Source organism: Sturnira hondurensis, unplaced genomic scaffold (assembly GCF_014824575.4).
Source record: "Sturnira hondurensis isolate 20B ecotype Veracruz unplaced genomic scaffold, ASM1482457v3 Scaffold0008897, whole genome shotgun sequence".
NCBI classification, from domain to species: domain Eukaryota; kingdom Metazoa; phylum Chordata; class Mammalia; order Chiroptera; family Phyllostomidae; genus Sturnira; species Sturnira hondurensis.
In genome coordinates this window covers 3193933-3215945 of record NW_028081528.1, presented here as the reverse complement: position 1 = coordinate 3215945, position 22013 = coordinate 3193933, and the positions used below count along the sequence as shown (strand labels likewise).

At 34.3% G+C, this 22013-nt stretch overlaps 1 protein-coding gene across 3 annotated transcripts in view; it reads left to right on the top strand.

Moving 5' to 3' along the window:
- The window catches only part of SNX13 (sorting nexin 13), a 121995-nt gene that overhangs the window by 44000 nt on the left and 55982 nt on the right, over window positions 1-22013 (top strand). For all 3 annotated transcript variants that reach the window (XM_037056275.1, XM_037056276.1, XM_037056277.1), the window contains exons 4-8: window positions 1429-1518; window positions 2534-2655; window positions 17268-17389; window positions 17477-17578; window positions 18846-18934. In XM_037056275.1, coding sequence (XP_036912170.1) covers window positions 1429-1518; window positions 2534-2655; window positions 17268-17389; window positions 17477-17578; window positions 18846-18934 — 525 coding nt within the window. The remainder of the gene's footprint in view (window positions 1-1428; window positions 1519-2533; window positions 2656-17267; window positions 17390-17476; window positions 17579-18845; window positions 18935-22013) is intronic.

The following is a 22013-nucleotide window of genomic DNA, read 5'->3' as shown; positions in this document are numbered from 1 at the left end:
AAGACTGGTAAGTCTTTATAATCTATATTTTAGTAGATAGTATAAAAATAGTGATTTTGATTTGCTTTTTCTAAAATGATTTATAAGCAGGAATTATGAAAAAAATCTTAGGTTGTATAAACTTGAGGCATATATTTTATATATGTAAACACATGTGTATATATAAATGTAAGTATGCTTTGGTTTGTATGCTTTTTAACTGAAGAGTCTCCTATTACTTTTCATTGTGTTTCCAGACCACTGATCTTTCTGAAAACTATAGAGATATAGAGGAGTTGATTTTCAGTAGTTGTTAAAAATCATTTCTAAATAAAATCAATTTAAAATACATTTCTTTAGTAGCTGTTTTGGACTGGGAAGGGAAAAAAGGAAGAGGGAAACTAATAATTTACCTCACTTGAATCAGTAACATATGGTTTTAAGGGGTCACCATCACATGCCCCCCATGGGTTGCGTGTGGCCCAGGATGGCTATGAATGCAGCCCAACAAAAATCATAAGTCTACTTAAAACATTAGGAGATTGTTTTGTGATTACGTGTCACAATGTATTTAATGTGTGTAGCCCAAGACAACTCTTCTTCTTCCATTGTGGTCCAGAGATGCCAAAAGGTTGGACAGCCCTGTTTCATTGAAATATGACAACATAGCTATATATTTTCAATTTTCTTATACTCTAAATAATATTTACTGATTTTATTAAATTGTGAAGTTAAGAATAGATTTTATTTTGGGTATGTATATTGTTAACTTGAGAAATAGTGTTTGTTTTATATTGGATTGGCCGGTAGTCTGTTATGTTTTTTCTATAAAATAAAAGACACATTTTTCATTTTCACCAATAACTTTATTGATTTGGATATTTTGAGTTTGTTGGCTATTTCCCACCTTTGACTTCTAGTGGGCAGAGATCAGGGGTGCCTCTAAACATTTTCCAGTGCATGAGACAGCCCCACAGTAAAGAATTATTTCACTAAAATGTCAGTAGTACCAAGAAACTTCGCAAACCACTTTTGGTACATTTGATCAGTTGCAGCACCTTCTCTATACTCTGTACAAGTCTTTTTTTGTGCTTTCTCTTGTGTTTTTACCTGTCTTGAAATAATAAAGCATAATGTGCCAAAAATGTTGTGTATTTTCTTCCATTTTCAATATTAAAATGCCTACACAAAAACTTCCCAATTTTGATAAGTTTTTAAAAATGCACACCGATGACAACTGTCACAACACAGTCGTTCAGGACAGCTAAGCACTACTAGAGCCATTGCAGTGCTCTACACTACATGGAATGGACTTTTTGGCCACCCCAACACTAGTCTCAAGGAGTAAGTTACTTATTTACTGGAAAGTTACAATGAATATTCAGTTAGAAGTAAACTACAGAGATTTTTAATCAGGGAAGTATGCAGTAAGATGTGGTTTCCTTTCAGTGTTTAGAAGAAATGAAACAGGAAGCCAGGACTATAAAGATTGATCGAAGATTGACGGGTGCCAATATAATTGATGAACCTCTCCAGCAAGTGAGTTTCAGTATGTGGTATTTGAATTCCATATATTGTGTGCTAGGTGTATTTCTTTTGAAAATATTAAGATACGATTTTGCTGTTTATGAAATATGCTAGAAATGTATTATAATGCTGTCCTTGGATTCTGTATTAAAAATGCTGCCTTATTGATGAACTAACTAACTTATGATGGTGTATTTACTTAATATTTAAAACCTTTCGATTGAGTTTACATTTAGAAAAAAAAGTTTTTAGTGACATATTTGATAATGTTTCTAGTCATTTTATAGTTAAAGTGTTATTTTTTAAAAAATGAACATACACCGTGCTTTGGTAAATCAGATATTATTCCTTACTAGTTTTGTTACTTCAACAACATTAAAATGATAGAATTACAAACTTTATTCTCTCCCAAAATATTTTTCACTGATTTTTTAAATTGTAAGATTATTATAAATAATGCGTGCTTTAAAATTTTAACATTCATTTTATAGATGACCCCATATTTAGTTTAACAAAAACATTATACAGTAAGTTGTATTACTTGCTTTTTATTGGCTAACAATACTGTTGGCCATATCAAAGGTATTAGAATTAAGTAAATGATATCATTTTTATAATTTGAAAAAAAATGGATGATACAATCTTGAAAAAATTGTTTCCTTTTTTAGAATTAGGGCCCAGTGATACTATGTTGCATCTCATTTCATCAGGCCAGTTAAAACTCTTCATAATATTATAGCATTGAAAATTTACTTTTTTTGTCTTAAGAGTTTAGGGTGGGCTTGGCCATAGATAACTAATTTTTAAAATATTTGGGCAGTGTATGAGTTAGGATACCAAAATAATTAAAAATTTTTTGAAATGGCTTTTAATATATTGATGCTTTTTAAATGAGAATATGTACCACCACAGTTTAGTGTATAGAGAGTAGCTATCAATTGGCAAATAATCCTGTTAGGTTTTAGTTTGCCACTGTCACTTTTAAAATCCTAAACGGTTGCATTTCCTCCCACTGTTCTTGTTCTAGGTTATCCAGTTTTCCCTGAGGGATTACGTGCAGTATTGGTATTACACACTGAGCGATGACGAGTCTTTTCTTCTTGAGATTAGGCAGACTCTTCAGAATGCACTCATCCAGTTTGCTACTAGGTAAGGTTATTGGGTTGTGTTTAGGCTTAAAAATTTAAATGTGTCGTTTGTACCAGTAGGGAAAATAACTTAAATGGGAGGGGAAAAATTGATTATATTTGACCCTCAAATAACATGGTGGGTTAGGGGGGCCAACCCCTACACAGTTGAAAATTGCATGTAACTGGATTCCTCAAACTGTAAGCCTTACCAATAACAAGCAGTTGATTAACATTAACACATACTTTATCTGCTATATGTATTGTGTGCTATATTTTTACAATAAAATCAGAGAAAAGAAATGTTATTAAGAAAATCATAAGGTAGAGAAAATACGATCACAGTACTGTACAAATTTATTTTTAAAAATCTCCATGAGTGGGCTTGTGCAGTTCAAACCCATGATGGTGAAGAGTGCACTGTATTAAAGGTAAGTAGGACAATAGATTGTAGATAACTTGGGTCATAGAACTAGAGCTTTAAAAACCTGGAAGTTACTCCTTTAAATTTAACCTTTATATTTACAGAATGTTTATTTTAATTAAGCTCTTGTAGGGTCTATGTCAATTTTTTCTCCCTCTGGATCCAGTCCTGTGACTTTTCAAAGTCTTTCACCCCATTTATTAATAATTTATTTCCCCTCTTATCCATACTCTGTTTTATTTGAGTGCTAAGGAAATTAGTTTCTCTTACTTTTTGGCACTTACCTAATAGTCATCTTAATTGAAAAAAACAAAGAATCGTAAGTCAGCTCAGACTATTCAGTTTATTATTTATTCATATAAGAGAATATGAATAGATTTTGTTTGCCTATCATTGGCTTTTTTATTACTGTATTCTGATGGTTTTGCTTTAAGAAATAACCACTTGTACATAGAACAAAGTATTTTGGCCTACTCCTTGTACTTAAAATACTTGATTTTTTGAGGGTGCTATTTCATATCCAGGTATTATTTATTTTTGAAGGAAAAAAATTTTAATCCTTACCTGAGGATATGAAGATATGTTTATTGATTCTAGAGATAGAGGAAGGTTGGGGGAGAGAAGGAGGGGCAGGGGGAGAGAAAGACAGAGGGGAGAGAAAGAAACATTGACGTGATAGAGAAACATTGATGGGTTTCCTCCTGTAGGCACCTTAACTGGGGATGGAACCCATGGCCTATGCATGTGCCCTGACCAGGGATCAGACTGGCAGCCTTTTGGTATACAGGATGATGCTCCAACCAACTGAGCCACCCAGCCTGGGGTGCAGTCTTTTTTAAAATTTAAATCAAAGATTTTTTCTTCCCAGTGCACATAAAGATTTTCCTACTATCCTGTGTCCTGAAAGCCCTAATTTGTAGAGCAGTTAAGGCCTTGAGGCCTTGGCCTAAATTAGTACATTCAAATCTGAATGTGTTATTTTCTAGCCACCCCTCTTCTTTCTTTTAGGTTCTTGAAATACATTCCAATACTTTCAAGAGTCTTGGAGTAGATCTTTTCCCTAGGGCTCTTACTGTGTGTGTGTTTAATCTCTTTTATGTGTTTGTTAACTGCCTTCCTTTGAGTGAGGTCTGACTTCTAAGGACCCTGTGAATGAGTGATGTCCACAATGTCATGTCCATAGTAGGCCTGCTCAGCTTCTGCAGACTCAGGCCTGTGGCTTCTTTTATGCAGTCAATCCCTCTTATATTTGGCCTTCCCATTTTTCTAGCATTATCGTCTTTTCCAAAATGACAATGATTTTTTTCTATTTTTCCCAGCATTATTGTCTTTTCCAAAGAACTCTGCCTTCTCATGATGTGCCCAAAGCAGGACAGTTTCAGTTCTGTCATTTTTTGCCTTTAGCCAAGTTTCAGGCTTAATTTGCCTTATAGGCCTGTGCACATAGATATTTCTAGCTCATCTGCTATGTTAAGTCTTTTCCTCTGTAAATCAGTTGGTGCTCAGCTTAAAGTAAGAGCTTAATTCCTCGACCTCAGGTTATTGGGGAGGCCTGCAGTAAGATGTAGGGTTTGAACAGTAACCTTACTTGTTGAGATAAGTTGAGCTGCTGCTTCTGTATGATTAGCAGCAAACATTTGCAAAGTGACCAGCCATAATTACGAATGTAGACTCACTGTGGAACACAGGAAATATAATAAAGGATAAGCAAGGTCAGAAATTGGATTTTATTCTCCTTTACTTCATACATGTAACATTATCAAATGTTAGGTATTCTTTTAGATAACTTCTGAATCAGTCATTTACTGCTTTCTCTAGTAACACCATCCTAATGATTTTTCTTTGAAGGGGTGGGAATGAGAAAAGTTAATTATTCTTGTGTCTGACTGCCTAAGAGTATATTAAAATACAGCACATTTTAGACCTGGAAAGAACTTTGAACTAGTACGTAGTTGGAAGACCTGAGTTTGCATCCTGTCCTACCACTTCGCTGAGGAACTGTGAACAAGTATCTTAAACTGTTTGAACCTCAGTTTTTCTCATATGTAAAATAAACATAACATTACCTACCTTGTGCGTTCCTCACAGGGTTATTGTTAGGATCCAAACTCATTTGTTCAGCTAATGTTTTGTGCCTACTTTGTATCAGCCAGGTGCTGTGGGTACAGTAGTGAGTAAAACAAAAATCCTGCTCCATGAAATGTAATGGAAATAATTATTGTGAAATGTGTTCTGAGTGGTTATACCATCTAACATCCGTATCCGTTTCACAAATCAGGAAGCTAAGGTCCAGAAAGATTAAGTGGTTAGTCCATTGAGTTGGGGGTAGAATAGGAATTAGAATCAGATTATCTTAACAGTCCAGTGTTCTTGCTTCCCCCCACAGCACCCCATTCCCTGTCTGATTTGTTACGCTCTAGAGTAGTTCTTGCTTTCCCCCCCATTCCCTGTCTGATATATTATGGTCTAGAGTGCTTATCTTAGTCTCCTCACCTTCCTTTCCTCTGTGCGATGCTTTTCCTATTTTCAATCCGCAATCCCCTTTTCTTTAAACTTCATGTTTTCCCCCTTTCTGTCTGTCTGTTATCAAGCTAAATATTTGGGTGATTACAGGCTGAGAGCCAGGTTTCTTCCATCCTAGACTGACCTGAATTTGTATCTTTTCTTAGCCATCAGCCATAAGCTTTTAGTAAATTAATCAGCTCCTCTCAAGTCTTGGTTTCATCTTCTAAAAAACTGATAATAACTCCTTTAGAGGATGCTTTTAGGCTAAAAATGGCATGAAGTAAAGCCCCTAGCATACAGTATGGCTTAACAGTTGTTTGTTGGCACCTTCTCTGTGAATGACTTTTGTTTGCTCATCATTGGCTTTTTTTCTTATTACAAAAATGTACTTCTTAGTAGAGACCCTAAGGCTATTTTCAATGCCAGTATCAAGAAAATTAGGTCAGTTTATAGTCGTTCAGATATTCTTAATCTTTGTTCAGTGCTCTGTGCAATGTACTGTGAAGCATATGATAAGAGCATGCATTGTTACTCTTGTCCTTCAAGTTACAACCTTGTGTAGGGTTCTTAACTAGGGGCCCACGGAGCACTGAAAATGTATGCAAAACTCTGTTGTGTGGGTTTTTTCCCCCCTGTTGAGTGGTTTTTCTAGATTTCATCTTTTAAAAGGGCTTATGAACCTAGAAAAAAATAGAACCACTGAATTCTAGTGTTTATAATTTTTCACCTTGGAGAAAAAATCACAGAATATCAGAATAAAATGAAGTACTAATTTTGAGACAACAGAAAGAGAAGGTCATACTTAGAGTACAAAGTCTTGGGTTTGAGTTTAGCTGTATTATTTATAAAGCTCTATAGCCTCAAATAGGCAAAACACCTGGATTCTTTGAATCTGGTGATCACCCATATGTACTTATCCGGTTGTCACTAGAATTAAATGACATCATCAGATTTGAGAGAATATTTTGTAATGATAATACCCTTTGCTAACATTAATACAGCAGCTGTTACTTTAGTAGCAGTTTACAGAACACCTTCACAGAGCACTCTTTTTTTTAAATTTTTTATTTTTTATTTTAATTTTGTTCAAGTACAGTTTTCTGCCCTTTACCCCCATCCCAGCCCTCTCCACTATCCTCCCATCTCCACCCCCCTTGTTATTGTCCATGTGTCCTTTGTACTAGTTCCTTCAAACCCTTCCCCCTTCCCCTGAAAAGCCAATCCAAAAGAACCTATGCACCCCAATGTTCCATAGCAACACAATTACAATAGCCAAGTGCTAGAAGCAACCTAGGTGCCCATCAGTAAATGAGTGGATCAAAAAACTATGGTACATTTACACAATGGAATAACTATACAGCAGAAAGAAAGAAGGAGCTCCTACCCTTTGTGACAGCATGGATGGAACTGGAAAGCATTATGTTCAGTGAAATAAGTCAGGTGGTGAAAGACAAATACCATGTGATCTCACCTTAAACAGGAATCTAATCAACAAAAGAAACAAACAAGCAAAGTATAACTAAAGACACTGAAATTGAGAATTTAACAGAGCACTCTTGAGTTCTCTGGAACCTGGGTTTGAATTAGCCTGGAGTCTTAGCTGATAAATACTTAATAACCTATCTATTTTTATTCTCCCTTCAAATAAGATATTATGACATATGACAGAAAGCCTGAGATATCTATATTATAATTCTACCTATACCATTAAGTTACAGTTTATTTAAGAGAAAATTTCTTAACATCTATTAATAAAATAGTAATACTAATTCTTATAGCAAACTTATGGTTGTATGGGACAAATGAGATGATATGTATGAGACATTTCAGAAAGTGTTTGTTAGCCAATAAATAACATTTTGAGCAAGTTACTTGACTTTCTGTTTTTCAATCTCTGCATTAGAAAATAAAATAATTATCCCATAGGGTGGTTGTAATGATTATGGGGGGGGAATACATATAAGATACCACAGGATCTGGCACATTATAACTGTTTAATACAGGTTAATTTGGTTATTATTTGTGTTATTTATTATGTTCCTAGGATATATATTTGGACTCTTTGACCTTGTCTTAGTTTGCTTTCTTTTATTATTATTTTGGGGGGGTGGATTACTGGTAGTAGACAAAATTAAAGCATGTGAAGTGGAAAGAAAGAAAGTCATCACTAAATGGAAAGAAAGCAAATTTAATCTAGAGCTAGAGTGGACCAGAGTAACTGATAAAGACCTCATGTGGATTGAGGCCAAAACTGGTTTTCAAGAATGGGTATATTGGGATAGAGAGAGGGGGGTAAAGGACATGCTAGAAGAGAGAAATAGTACGAGCAGAGTTCTCTGAAGGGGGATAAGGTTAGGTGTTAGAAACCGTGAGGAGATACAAATGAACAAGCAAACTTGTTGCTCTCCAAAGTGAAAAGTGATTACTAGCTCCCTCCATTTTTATTCCCCTTAACCTCAAAATTAGCAAAAAAGAGAGCTATTCTAATGCCACTGTGCTGCCCCCAATGGGTTTCCCCCTGGGGAAAGAAGCACTGATACATGATGTGGGCCCCAAATTCAGTGGTTACGGTGGCAACCGTATTATTGTTTCTGAAATGACAGGGGTTATGTTCGGAAACTTTTGCCATTTTTCTCACTGTATTTTGCCTAAAAATAATAAGTTGTATGTTCCTACACTTGTCCAAAAGGCAAGCACAATTTAAATAGTGGGCATTCGCAACCGTAAAGCTTTATACTCCTTTGCCATTTTATATTCTTTGCCATTTGAAAACAGCTTAAAACTAATATTAAATGAAAAGGTGATTGTTGTCATATTTATTATAGTAGAACAAAAAATTATTAAGAGCCATCTAAAGGAATTGGAACTAAGTTAATATTTTTAGATCTACAGAATAGATGGATTGTTAATTGTGCAGCTGGCTCTTGAACAATGTAGGGGTTAGGAGTGCTGACCCTTTTGCACAGTCAAATATCTGCATGTAATTCTGGGCTCCCCCGAAAGCCCTTCCTTGATATCCACTGGGGATTGTTTCCAGGACCCCCAGAGATGCTCAGCTCCTTTACATAAAATGGCGTAGAACAATGCATATATCCAGCCCTCTGAATCCTTGTATGTGAAACCCAGGGATATGGAGAGCCAACTGTGTATTTATTGGGAAAAAAACAAAACTGTGTATAAATGGACCCAGTCAGTTCAAATCTCTGTTCAGGGATCAACTGTTTGTGTAATTCACATACCATACAATTCACCCACTTGAGGTCAGTGGCTTTTAATGTATTAACAGAGTTGTGTAACTTTCATCACAATTAATTTTAGAAAAATATCCCCTTCAGTCACTCCCCTATTCCTCCAAAACTTCCAGCTCTAGGCAGCCACTCACTGTATTTTGCCAGGTATAATGTACTGCTGTGTGTAATGCTTACCCACGTTTTTGGCCCAGACTTGCAGGAAAAAAATCTTTTGTTTTCATTTCTTCATTCATTCATTCATTCATTCATTTATATTTAGAAACAAATCCAGTTATTGTATTCCAGAGTATTATCTTCCATTCAGATATCATTATTTTCTAGAGTTAACATTTTTAATGCATAAGCATAAGTCAAAGAATTAAAAACATTTATGTAGATACGGGATTAGCACTACCCATGTCATAAGGAGCATTTTTCCCTGAAAAATTTGGGCAAGAAAGTGCAAATTATACATGACAAAATACGGTATCATTTTATCTCTATGGATTGGCCTATGCAATGTGTTGTCTTTTGTGACTGTTTCATTTAGCACAGTGTTTTCAAGGTTTATCCATGTCGTAGACTATAGTAATAGTTATTCATAAGAATAACAGTTGATTTTATAAGTGTACCACATCTTGTTTATTCATCAGTTTTGGAGCATTTGGATTGTTTCCACCTTTTGGATATTTTGAAGAATGCTACTTGAGCATTGTTATGCAAGATACAAGTTTTTGTGGTTATACAGTAACTTTAATTTTTTGAAAAACTGCAAATTGTTTTTTAAAGTGTGTTACGTTCTCACCAACAATGTATGAGGAGGGTTTCAATAGGAGGGTTTCTCCATGGTCTCCTCTGTACTCCCCCCCCCTTTCATTCTCACCCTAGGAAATGCTTAGAGAGAGGAAGGAGAGAACGGAGGGTGGTTTGGAGGGATGAGTATTATAGTAAATTTAATGTAAATTCAAGAGTTTTGTGGAAAAAATCAGTTTATATTCATTCCTTAAAACTAGATCCTTATAGCAAAAGGGAAGCAAAGATGCTCTGAAGAGATCTAACATGTAGTATTTATGAGTAAATCAACATTACAAGAAGGATAATTTTTTTAATGGATTTAGGAACAAGCTTATAATTCTTTGCCTTTAAAATTTGACTCAAATTCAATTTTAGATTGCTGCTTTTGGTACTGTAACAAAGTAGTTTCTCAAAAACTCTAGAAGGATGGAAACAAGCAAAGGTTTGTTGTATTGTTTTTTTAGGATTTTATTTATTTATTTTTAGAGAGAGGGGAAAGAGAGAAAGAGAGGGAGAGAAACATCGATGCAAGGTAAATGTAGATGTTGCCTCTTGCACACCCCAGCCAGAAACCTGGCCTGCATCCCACTGAGCCATACCAGTCAGGGCTGTTTGTGTGTTTTAAAGAGCATATCCTTTCTAATAGTGAATTATGAGGGAGAAGTTACTGCTTGATTCAGTGGCTTAAGCAAGAAGGAGTTTATTCTTTCACAAGTAGGCTGCTGCTTTGAACAAAAGATATCTGTGGGTCAGTTGGTAAAAAAGCCCTCTAGTGGAATAAAACTTTTCTTAAAATCTCCTCAATGATGTTTGTCAAAATCTACCCAGAAAAACCATGAACTTTACTACACTAATGATTTTTTAATGTCTGATTTTTCTATATAAAAAAAACTCTTGCATGGGAGATTAGTACATATTATTTTAATTTTATGTGATTGGTTATTATATTGCTTTTTATAGATTAATATATCCTTAAAAAGCCTTTATGTATATATGTACAAGTATACATGTTTATACATACACACATACTATTAGTAAACAGTATACTGTGGCATTCTTAACTGTTTTTAAATAAGGTGTTAATAGTCATTTCTGTGAAAAAATAATGTTACATCAGGAACATATATTTATTATAGGATTGTTTCTGTGGGAAAATCAGTTTTTACCTTTATTATTTTGACATAAAAGAACTTTTCCAGGAAAGTATTCTGCCAGGAATGTGAAGATTGCCTTTACTGTCAAGTGGTCACCCACTTTTTTAGCCAGGCAAGTCTACACGATGCCTTTCGCGCACACCGTGTCCATTCCATCTCTTTTGCTCATTCCTGTATTGTTCTTTCTGGATTTAGATACTACTTATTCTTTAATCCTGTTTAAGTTACAACACATTACTTAATTAACCACTACTTATTTCAGTGTATGGTTGTCCTCAAAATTTTAAGCTATTTTTAGAATGGTACCAATTCTGTACTACTACAGTAGAAATTCTTTTAACTTACATTTAGTTAGCCAGTATTCTCTCATTCCCTTTGTGAGACATGCAGACTTAGGCCCCTCGCAATAAAGCTAGGCCAATAGACCACTTTCTAGTACTTCTGCCTAATTCTCTTTTCATCTTTTGAGTTCTAAGCTTATCAAAAGTGAGTTGCTTGGTGCTTGGGCCCTGCGCCCAGCAAGTTCGATGCAACTTGTCTGTGGCGTGAGCTGAACATATTCATGATTGAGAGGAGAAAGATAATTGTGTGTTAAAAAAGAAAATTGCATTGGGTTGGCCAGAAAGTCCGATTAGTTTTTTTCCATAAAATAAAAGACACATTTTTCATTTTCACCAATTTTATTGATTTGGATATTTTGAGTATGTTGGCTGTCTTCTGCTATTGGCTTCTAGGGGTGCTGCTAAACACCTTCCAATGTATGGGACAACCCCACAGCAAAGAATTACCTGACCACAATGTCAGTAGAACCAAGAAACTTCCCAAACCACTTTTCAAACGTTCAGTCATTCACATTACTTTCTCCATGTACTGTACAAACCTTTTTTTTTTTTGCATTTTAGTTGAATTTTTACCTTTCTTGAAATATTAAAGCATAGTATGCCAAAAATATTGCATATCTTCTTCCATTTTCAATATTAAACTGGCTGCACAAAAATTCATCAGTTTTGATTAAGTTTTTTTTTTAAATGCATGCTTGTATGACAGCTGTCACTATACAGTCTAACAAAATTGTTTCAAAGGAAGCTAAAGACAACTAAGCACTACTAGAGCTGTCGTATGGAAAAAACTAAACGATCCTTTTGGCCAACCCAGCATTTGTTTCTGAACCTGTGTATCCCAGTTACACTGTAATTTTTTTTCTTTTACTTTTATTATCGACACTAGTAGAGATGTCTCTATTTTCACCCCTTTGCCCACCTCCACCCAGCTTTCATCCCCTCTTCCCTCTAGCCATCACCACACTGCTGTCTGTGCCTGAGGGTCATGCATACATGCATGACCTCTTTAGCTAGTCCCTTCCCCTTCATTCATTCAGTCTCCCCCTCTTCCACAGTTATACTTTTAACTATAATCATATAATTTAATTTATTCCTGCACTGATTGAAGAAATATGAGTATGGCAAGGTAGTTCCTATGAAAACTAAGTTACTTGCTTTGGAATTTTATTAATAGCCACTTGCTAGATAGATTGTAGTTGGATTAGGTGTGCAAAAGACAACTATGAAATATTGGTGAAAAGTTTTGAAGAACTCTTAATTCAGATTTGTTCACAAATGTCTTTAGTTGGCATGCCATTTAAAAGAAACTGGAAACAACTTTTGCAGTATGGGAATGATTTATTCATGACAGAGGCTACATTGATACCACTAGGTAAATCATTAGTCAAGTGAAAGGTTTTAAACTTATGTTGACAGATTTACATGATTTAAGTTAAAATGAAATATATTCATAACTTTCTCTTTTGATCAAAGATTTTGGTTTACAAGTACTTACCAGTTACCAGTTTTTCATGTACTCTGTTTGTGTGTGTGTGTTATGAATGTTTAGTTACTACAATCATATATTTTAAAAACTGTAAGAGTCCTTAGAGAAAACAGACCCTGGGAAGTGATGTGACTTGCTGAATTTCACAACTAATGAAATGATGACTCTTCCTTGAATTAAGGGCATATGTATAGATACTAGTCCAGTGCTTTTTAAAACAGAAATAGTTGATTTTGGTGGTATTTTTGTGACGATAAGCTGTAAACTGCTTAGAATAGATAGCTATTTATATAATCTCAATATCAGTCCACATATTTGGGACATTCATTGCCTTTTTTAGGCATAGCATTAAGTAGCTTTGGGGTTTAGAGGCAGAAAAAAGTTCCTCAGTTTATGTTCTATTTCAGAACTTGAAGAGGTGAAGAAGCAACTGTTGTGAGTGTTGTGTGGCTGTTCTCCGAGCGCCTGTTCGCAGTGCTCTGCCCCGAAAGAGGAATCGATGAATCAGAATGTGTTGAGTGCCACCCGATGTTCAACACATTATTTGGCCAATGTGAATAAAATGAACACAGAATAGAACAAAGTCCCTGACTTCCTGAGATTTTTATCTCAGTAATTAAATTTACTTCTAGCAATTGAATTATTTAACCGCATATTATAAGTGCTGTAAAAAGTGAAAAATTCAGTGCTATGAGAATGTGTAACTGGAGATCCAGACCTGGTGTGAAGGATTAAGGCAGAGGGAGAGGGTCACCAAAGGCTGACATGTGGAATTGATGCGTTAGTTGAACTCTGAAGTCTTAAGTGGGAATTGTCAAGTGAATGTGGTGGAGAGAAGGGACATGTGTGGAGAGTGGACAGGGGTGAGCAAACTTGGCAGAGGGAATCGTCTGTCCAGAGACACTGAGATAAGAAAAGGCATATTTGAGTTTGAGAAATGGAAAGAAATGTAACAGAAGGGAAGGAAGAGGGTGGAACAGGTGATGATCAGGAAATGAGCATTGGCCAGGGTATGCAAGATTTTACAGAAGGTATTTGTGCTCAGGCCTAAGATCAATGGAGGATGATTGAGAGGTTTTTAAAAGCTTTTATTATGTACTATGACATTTGTATTTTAAATGATCGCCCTGGCTGCTCTGTGGAACATAGAATGGAGTGAGACAAAACTGGATGCAGGCGAGCAATTAAAAGGCAGGGAATAGAATCTTTCTGTTACAAGTGAAGATAAAGGCATGTGAAGTAGATGGTCATACAGGCACATGTTATAGTTTGGCTTTTATGCTTGAATGAAAACTTTAATGCCTTTTTGCATCCCTAATTGACCTGTGTAATTCTTACACCCATTCTGTCAAGTATGTAAGCTTCAGGGGCCTACCACAAATTTTATATTTTCAGGGTTGGATTGTCTACATCACTTATCCTCTTGATCATATAGGAAATATGCTCTCTTATTTTTAAATTCAAATATGAAAGCTCATAAGTAATAATAAAATGCAAGTGTAGGTAATAGGATTGATTATGTTTTTATTAGAATAGGAATCACGGGGAATATTTTAAACAAAGTGAAAGAGAGCTTTAAGTGTAAATATAACTTAAGAATAATTGACATTAAGAACTCTGCTAGAGAGCTATTTGTGCATCAGTAGAAGAAAGTATGGCAGTTACATAAATTAAATGATGTTTTTATTTATATTCATGTTTATTACATATTCATCATATACCATAATTTTAGAAAGTACTTCACTTTCATCAAAATATTTTTAGATTTGGTTAACATAAAATTACTACAAATTACTATATTTTATATAAAATATAAAACTACTATAAATTAGGCATTTTCCTAATTTCTAAATGGGAAGAAATGTGTTACTGTTCGTATCTTTCTAATCTGGAAAAGTTCCTTTTAGTTGAGACTTACATTAGATTTGCATGTATTCAGTGGAAATGAGTCAGGAGGAGGGAAAATAATGACCTTGGATAGAGGTATAGACTACTGTGTTTCCCGTTTTCCCCACCCTAAGCATATATGTATATTGAAAGTAGAAATCTATATTTATTTATTTATTTATTAAAATATTTTATTTATTTATCTTTTAGAGGGGAAGGGAAGGAGAGAGGGAGAGAAATATCAATGTATGGTTGCCTCTGGTGTGTCCCCTGCTGGGAGTTGGCCTGCAGGGAACCAGCCTGCAACCCAGGCATGTGCCCTGCCTGGGAATCGAACGGCGATCGTGTGGTTTGCAGGCCCGTGCTCAATCCACTGAGCTACACCAGCCAGGGCAGAAATCTATATTTAAAATAATGTTTATATACTCACATTGGTCCTTAATTTTCACTAATTTTAAGTGTCATTACCTCCTCTATAGTAATGGGTTATAGAATTAAACTGGGCTTAAAATGCCTTGGAAAATTTGTAAATTTTATTTTGTTTAAAAATTTCAATGTTGTATATATTGCATTGTATCCTGAAATGGAACAGATCTTACTTGATACAGTATATATTCTACTTTCTTCTAAATTTGTTAAAAGGAACCTTTTATGGATTAAATGAGCTAAAGTAATGGCTTATATCAAGTAAATTGTGGTTTTATAAAATTTTCAGTATGTATGATTTGGCACAAATATTCATAATAAAGTTTTTTGAAAGGTGCTTATATAGATTGTGATTTTTTTTTCAATAAAAAGATTCTACATGTTGCTAGGTTTAAGTTTTTATATTAGTTTTTATGTTGAAGCTGAATATTGTTACCAGGTTTAGTATGTACTTAAATACATGGCTCTCTTTTCCAAATGACATTAACCCTGAATTCAGGTTCCCTGTTATAGTTAATTTACCTTCTTCACGCATATATAATAAAATAAGAGCTGTGTATATATATATATTTTTAATTAGTATATGAGTGTTAATAACTTTTTTTGTTTGAAAACAATTCTGTTATATTCCTCTATACCATTTCCTTCTAAAGGCTTTCTCTCAAAAAGTGACAGCTTAATCAAGTCATTTTCTTCACCTCTTCTTTATTGCACATTTGTGGGTAATTAACATCATGAATTATGGTGTACTTTTTTTTGATTCCAGCTTTTCCTAGCATCTTCATGAATAGACTCTTTGTCTTATATCTACTTAGTTTGTTTCTAAAAGAGTAAATTAATTTTAGTGTTTTTTAAGGTAAACAACATTAAGAATGTTTGTTTAAAAAAATTAAATTCAAGGAAAAGTGCAAACTCTTTTTGACTTATCTGTTGCATTTATCTGTTTCACTGTTGTACTAAATTAGCAGTGTCTTTCTCTTTATTTTTATTTAATCTTCACTTGAGGGTATGTTTATTGATTTAGAGAGAGAGAAAGAGAGAATAAAAAGCATAAGTGTGAGAGTGAAACATTGAGTTGCCTCAATGGTTGCCTCCCATACACGCCTGGACCAGGGATGAACCCACAATCTAGATATGTGCCCTGATGTGCTATCAAGCCCGTGACCTTTTGGTATACGGGACGATGCTCCAACAAACTGAGCCATCCAGCCAGGGCAAATTAGCAGTGTCTCTTGAGGTCTATTGTGTTTAAGATAGAGTACTATATATACTTTTTTATGGCTAAGTGTGGCCACATTCTTTAAACCATTTCTGTGTTACTTTGAATACACAGGTTTTTAAGTGGTAGACTATGCAAGCAGAATCCAATCAGGCTCCTGCCAAAGGTGTTTAGTTTAGAACTTGCCTGTATAACTAAAAAGAAGAATGTGGAGAATTCATAAAGGGTTGAAAAAGAACCAAGAAATATTTCAAATACTTTTTATTTTTTTATTTTTTTTGGTGACATTGATTAATAAAACCATGCAGGTTGAAAGTGTACAACTCAATAAAATAGTATCTGCATTCTGCATTGTACCCTCACCACCCAGAGTCAAGTCTCTTTCCCTTCCCTTTACCCACTTCCTCTTTCAAGCCTCACACCCTTTCCATCTGGCTGTCACCATATTGTTGTTTGTGTCTGTGTCTATATACATATATGTTTATATATTTATGCTTATACATATATATATTTATGCTTAATCTCTTCACCTATTTTCACTCAGCCCAATGCCCCTCCCCTCTGACAGCTATCAGTCTACTCTTTTTTTTAAAGTTTTTATTTATTTATTTTTAGAGATAGGGGAAGGGAGGGAGAGAGGGAGAGAAACATTAATGTATGGTTGCCTCTCGTGCGCCCCCTACCAGGGGACCTGGCTTGCAACCCAGGCATGTGCCCTAATGGGGATTTGAACTGGGGACCCTCTGTTTTGCAGGCTAGCACTCACTCCACTGAGTGATACCAGCTTGTCTCAGTCTACTTTTAAAAGCAAGCAGAAACATTAGAAATTTTAATGTATTCTTATATCTGGGTTGAGAAATTGTATAATATACGTGTTAGACTCATTTCAGATTTAGCTGGAAAAATATTTTTTTCTATTTATTTTAACCTTTAAACTTTGGCACATAAAATACTTAATATTGTTGAAGTATTAGCCAAATAGTTTTGTACACCTTGGGTCTTGTGAAACGAAGTCCTAAGATATAATAGTAATTAAATGAACAACACCTCTGTATAAGGAAATTTAGCCTCTGATAATGTTTTCTTTTACAAGTCATTAAAAATGAATTATATTTTTTGATTGAAAAGCATTTATATAATGCTTTTATGTAATCTATTTTTTATAAGGTCAAAAGAAATAGACTGGCAGCCTTATTTTACTACACGCATTGTGGATGATTTTGGCACACACCTACGAGTATTTAGAAAGGCTCAACAGAAGATAACAGAGAAAGATGATCAAGTAACAGGTAATATCTTTATTTCTGAAAACTGATTTTCAAATCTGTTTTTCTTTATTACTCATTATATCTTGAATTATTCCTTTTTTCATGCAGGCACAGCAGAAGATCTCGTAGATACCTTCTTTGAAGTTGAAGTTGAAATGGAGAAGGATGTTTGCCGTGATCTAGTGTGCACTTCTCCCAAAGACGAAGAAGGTTTCATTTTCAGTTTCAGTCTTTTGATAACAGCAACTGTTCAAATTGGTCAAACAAGTTAGCAGAACCAGTGAACAAATATAAGAGTGAAATTATTCTTATAGGATAGGTAGGATAGTGAAGATATCTTTGCTCTTTACTTTATCTTTTTAGTTCTTAAAAGTAGTTTTAAAAAAAGTAGTTCCAGTATTATTTTGTTTTAAAGGTTGTCTATAAAAGTTAAAATGATAATTAAAGATTCCCTTTCTTGTCTTGTAAAATATGATAAGCATAAACATTTTATAGTGTAAATTTATTTTTTAATCTGTACTAATTTTATCTTCACCTTGAATTTATTTTTTCTACTTAAAGAATATATCTGTTACTCTAAAATATCTTCTAATGCAATGTTTCCAATGATTTTAAGTAAAATTTATAGAGTTGAATGAATTTATCTTCTGTGTGGGAAGTTAACACAGATAAGCTTTTGCTCTGGATATTTTTTTTCCTATGAGTTTTTCCTACCTGGCATTTTTTTTCATTTTGATTAACAGGTATCAGCTATGTAATTATGTCCCCATGAGTTGAGTGTCAGCATATGAATAACTACAGAAAAGCATTTCTAGTTGTGGAAATTTTCTTTGATTTTTATAATATCCCAAACATTTTTACTTCTTTACTTTGCCTTTTCTTTCCTCTGTTTTTATTTTCTTCATTCCTTCTTATATTTATTGTGCAATTTAATTTTTAATTGCCATTTTATTTACACTGATACAAAATAACTAAATGTAACAAATAGATACAAAGATGTGCAGTATTTTTATGTAAACTGAGCCCTCATAAATCAGTAAATTTGAAGAGCATACTCTTTATTCTTTTGTTATTACCTGCCAAGATCAAAGAGATTCTTTCTTGAAAGAAGAATTTCAGGTGTATTTTAAATGTGCAGATAATTTTTAAGTATGCAAACATAATTACTGTGGTAGAGTACAGATTACAGGTGCAGTGGCAGTTGTTTGGGGGGCACTTTTGTAATTGAGGATTTTTAATGATTAAAAATGTGGATGAAACTGAGCAGAATTAAAATATCATTTTGATTAATGAGTAGTTACTATTTGAGAAAAATGAAGGAATTTTTAATGAATACTGATATGTACTAATTACCAAAATAATAAGCCAGTATAATCAGGAAACTGCTTATTTCTACCTTTATATGTTTGTTTTATATTAAGAATAGGTGGAGATTCATATTTTCTAATGTTACTATGGCTACCTTTTTTATTTCTAGGATTCCTAAGGGATTTGTGTGAGGTCTTACTATATTTATTGCTACCTCCTGGAGACTTCCAGAACAAGATCATGCGGTACTTTGTCAGGGTAAGCTTAAACTCATACTAGATAAATGGCTGTAAAGAAACATAGAATAATTTGTTATGGTCTCTGGACCACATTACAGTGTTCTAAAAATGATTGAGGATCCCAGAGAGCTTTATTTATGTGGTTTTTACCTATTGATATTTACCATATTAGAAATTAAAAGTAAGAAGTTTTGAAACACGAGAATACACAAACTTCCACTCCATTAGTTAAATGCTACCATCACATCTTGTTCATTTGAAAGTATGACTGTGAGCTTCTCTCCCCCAACCTCCTAGTGGTCCCTGGGAAACACTCTGAGAACTGTTTGACTTAGAGTTAGGCACTTGGATTTTTGATTATGCCAAGATATTTTAATTTTTCTTTAATATTTATTTATGTATAAATTTAGGCTAATTAGATTAGGCTAGTTCAAATAATACTTTTGGATAGAAACTTTAAAAAAACTGAGTAGCTGAGATTTTGCTTCTTGTACTTGGAAAATTAATAAGAAGGATGAAAACAGTAGTCTGGGACTTTCAATTCCTTGGCCATAATATAAACCTTTGGAGTAAGTATTAAGAAGCAGAGGAGTAATATTTTGGCTTTGGCTGCTGCTATGATTGAGAAATGCTAGCTACATAAGACCTTATAGGTTTGTGAATGGATAAAATGGAAGTTTCCAATTTTTCTGAAAAATAAAACTTAGGATCTCTTTAGCCCAACATTCTGTGAAACAAAATTTCAATTCCTGAGGCATGCTTTTTAGCTTGGATGCTATTATTTAAGCAATACCATACAATTTCCTAGTACCTACCTGTCTTGAGTTCAATGCACTGCTCAGGCAGAATAATGATACTTTGAAGAGAATAGAAAATACTTGGTTTTGATGAGAAGAGTCTAGTATTGTTAAGACCAGTTATTTGGGCTAGTCAATTTTCTAGTAAATACCTGGAACACGTATTACAAGATTCGTTGCCACCACTCAGAGACAACGTTACTAATCCGTTGTAGCTCTGTTAGACAGTGTCTTAGCAGCACTTGGCTATCTTTGCCTTCTTGAAACTGTCTCTCGTGGGTTCCATGTCATTGCTGTTTCCTGGTTTTTTCTCTTCATTTTTTCTCCTTTTTAGTCACCTTTATATGTTTTAACTCATCTTCTACATAGCTTTTTAAATTCTTCAAGCCTTTAGGCTTTAAGCACCATCCAGACTGCCTTTTAGTAGTTTCTGCATCCCAGTAGATGTAAGACCTACCATCCAGCAAATTTTTCACATGTCAGGTCCCTTTAGGAATTAACAAGGCCTGTGTGGTGTGGCTTTGTTTATCTTTCTGACCTTCATGCTCTAAAGTCACTGTATTTCAGCCACACTAGCTTTTTTCTCCATAAGTGTCTCATCCTTTTTTCTTCCCCCTGTTCTTCTGAAAAAAAAAAAAGGAATGATTTTCTTTCTTCTCTTGGCTAAATTGTATTCATCCCTCCTTTTTTACTTCTTCAGAAATGCCTCCCCAGACCTCTCATGAGTCCCTGTTACTATAGCTCATTACTGTTGATTTCCTTTATAGCACTCACCATATTTTAAAACGAGAATCTGGTTGTTGTGTTTCCTCACTTGATGCCTCTTTCCCCTATAATGACAGGGGCCATATATTTGTGTTTATCATTGTTATGTACTGGTGGTCCTCTCAGTAGCTGTCACATAGCAGATGGCCATTCAGAAAATCAGTTCGCTGCTACGAGGAAACATGTTTGCCCTCTTTCCTCGCTGTGGTATACACATCACTGCAACTTCCTGAAGGTTCAGCTGACCTTTAGGGCCCATGGATGAAGATCTGCCTTGTTACATGAAGTTATACTTTAAAATAAGTAGGATTATTTAAAGAGAAAATATGTTTTGCTATAGGTTGTTCTTTTAGACCAGTATTTCATTTATTTTTGGTAGAATCTAATTAACTATAATTGTAGAGTACTGCATTCAACAAATTAATTTTTTCCTTTTAATGTGATAGGCCTTTATCAGTTTTCTTTTGTTGGTAATGCATGTTTACCCCAAAGTTTTTTTTAAGATTAACAGATAACTTCTTTTTTTTTTTTAATGGATCCTTGGCCTCACTAGAGCCCCCATAGGATTTGTTGAGTTATATGGTGTCATCTTGACTGACTAAATTTTTCTTAAGGCAAATTAAAAAAGATCAAAGTAGTTTTCTAAACAGACGGACTAATTGCATTCATTAATAAGCATTAAATTGATTTAAAATTCTATTCCATATGTCTTTTTAATCATTTTGAAAAGCAACCTAAAAAAATTTTTTATTTATGTGTTTTCTTCTTACAAAGAACATTTTGAGACTTCAGCATATGGGCCAGAGACATAATTTGAAGAAAGAAATTATATAAATACTAAAAACAATGTTTAAGCCTTGAAGGAATAAGCAAATCCTCCTAATTTGAGACTGTAAGTTGTCTCAAAAGATACCTCAGGAAGTTACTTGAGCCTTTAGTAGTGCCTTTTGGAATTATTAATTCATCATGGTGCAGTAGTTGTCAGAGACTGGTATAGCTTACAGAATTAGAATTTATAACATTTCTCCAAAGGAAAATAAAGTATAAACCACCTTCTGTGAACTTATATCACAAAATGGTCCAGGTAAGTTGGAGGTCTAAAAAGAATAAATACATCAGTCTTTTCCTTCGGAAAGTAAAACATCCTGTTAAGGTTGTAGTTATTTAGCTTCTCCAGTATTCTTAAGAAATCGTGTTTTATAAACTTAGATATTACAGGCGTAAAGTTGTATAGATTAGTAGCACCAACACTAAATACGTAGTTTCTTTATCTCCAGTCATATCATGTCTATAAATGCCTGCTATGTTTAAGACAATGACATTGAGAAGGGGAAGGGTAACTAATTTTGAAGATACATAAATCAGTAGAACACCTGACTGGTCTCACTCATTTACAAAGGATTTTTAGAAAGTTGTAGTGGGTTAGAGACATGGAAGGTACTGTTATGTAGAGAAGGGTAAGTGATACATGCAGTAAATACAGGGTAGTAGTGTACTTTAAACATGTGAGTAAAAAAGTGTTTAGCTGAAATGGTC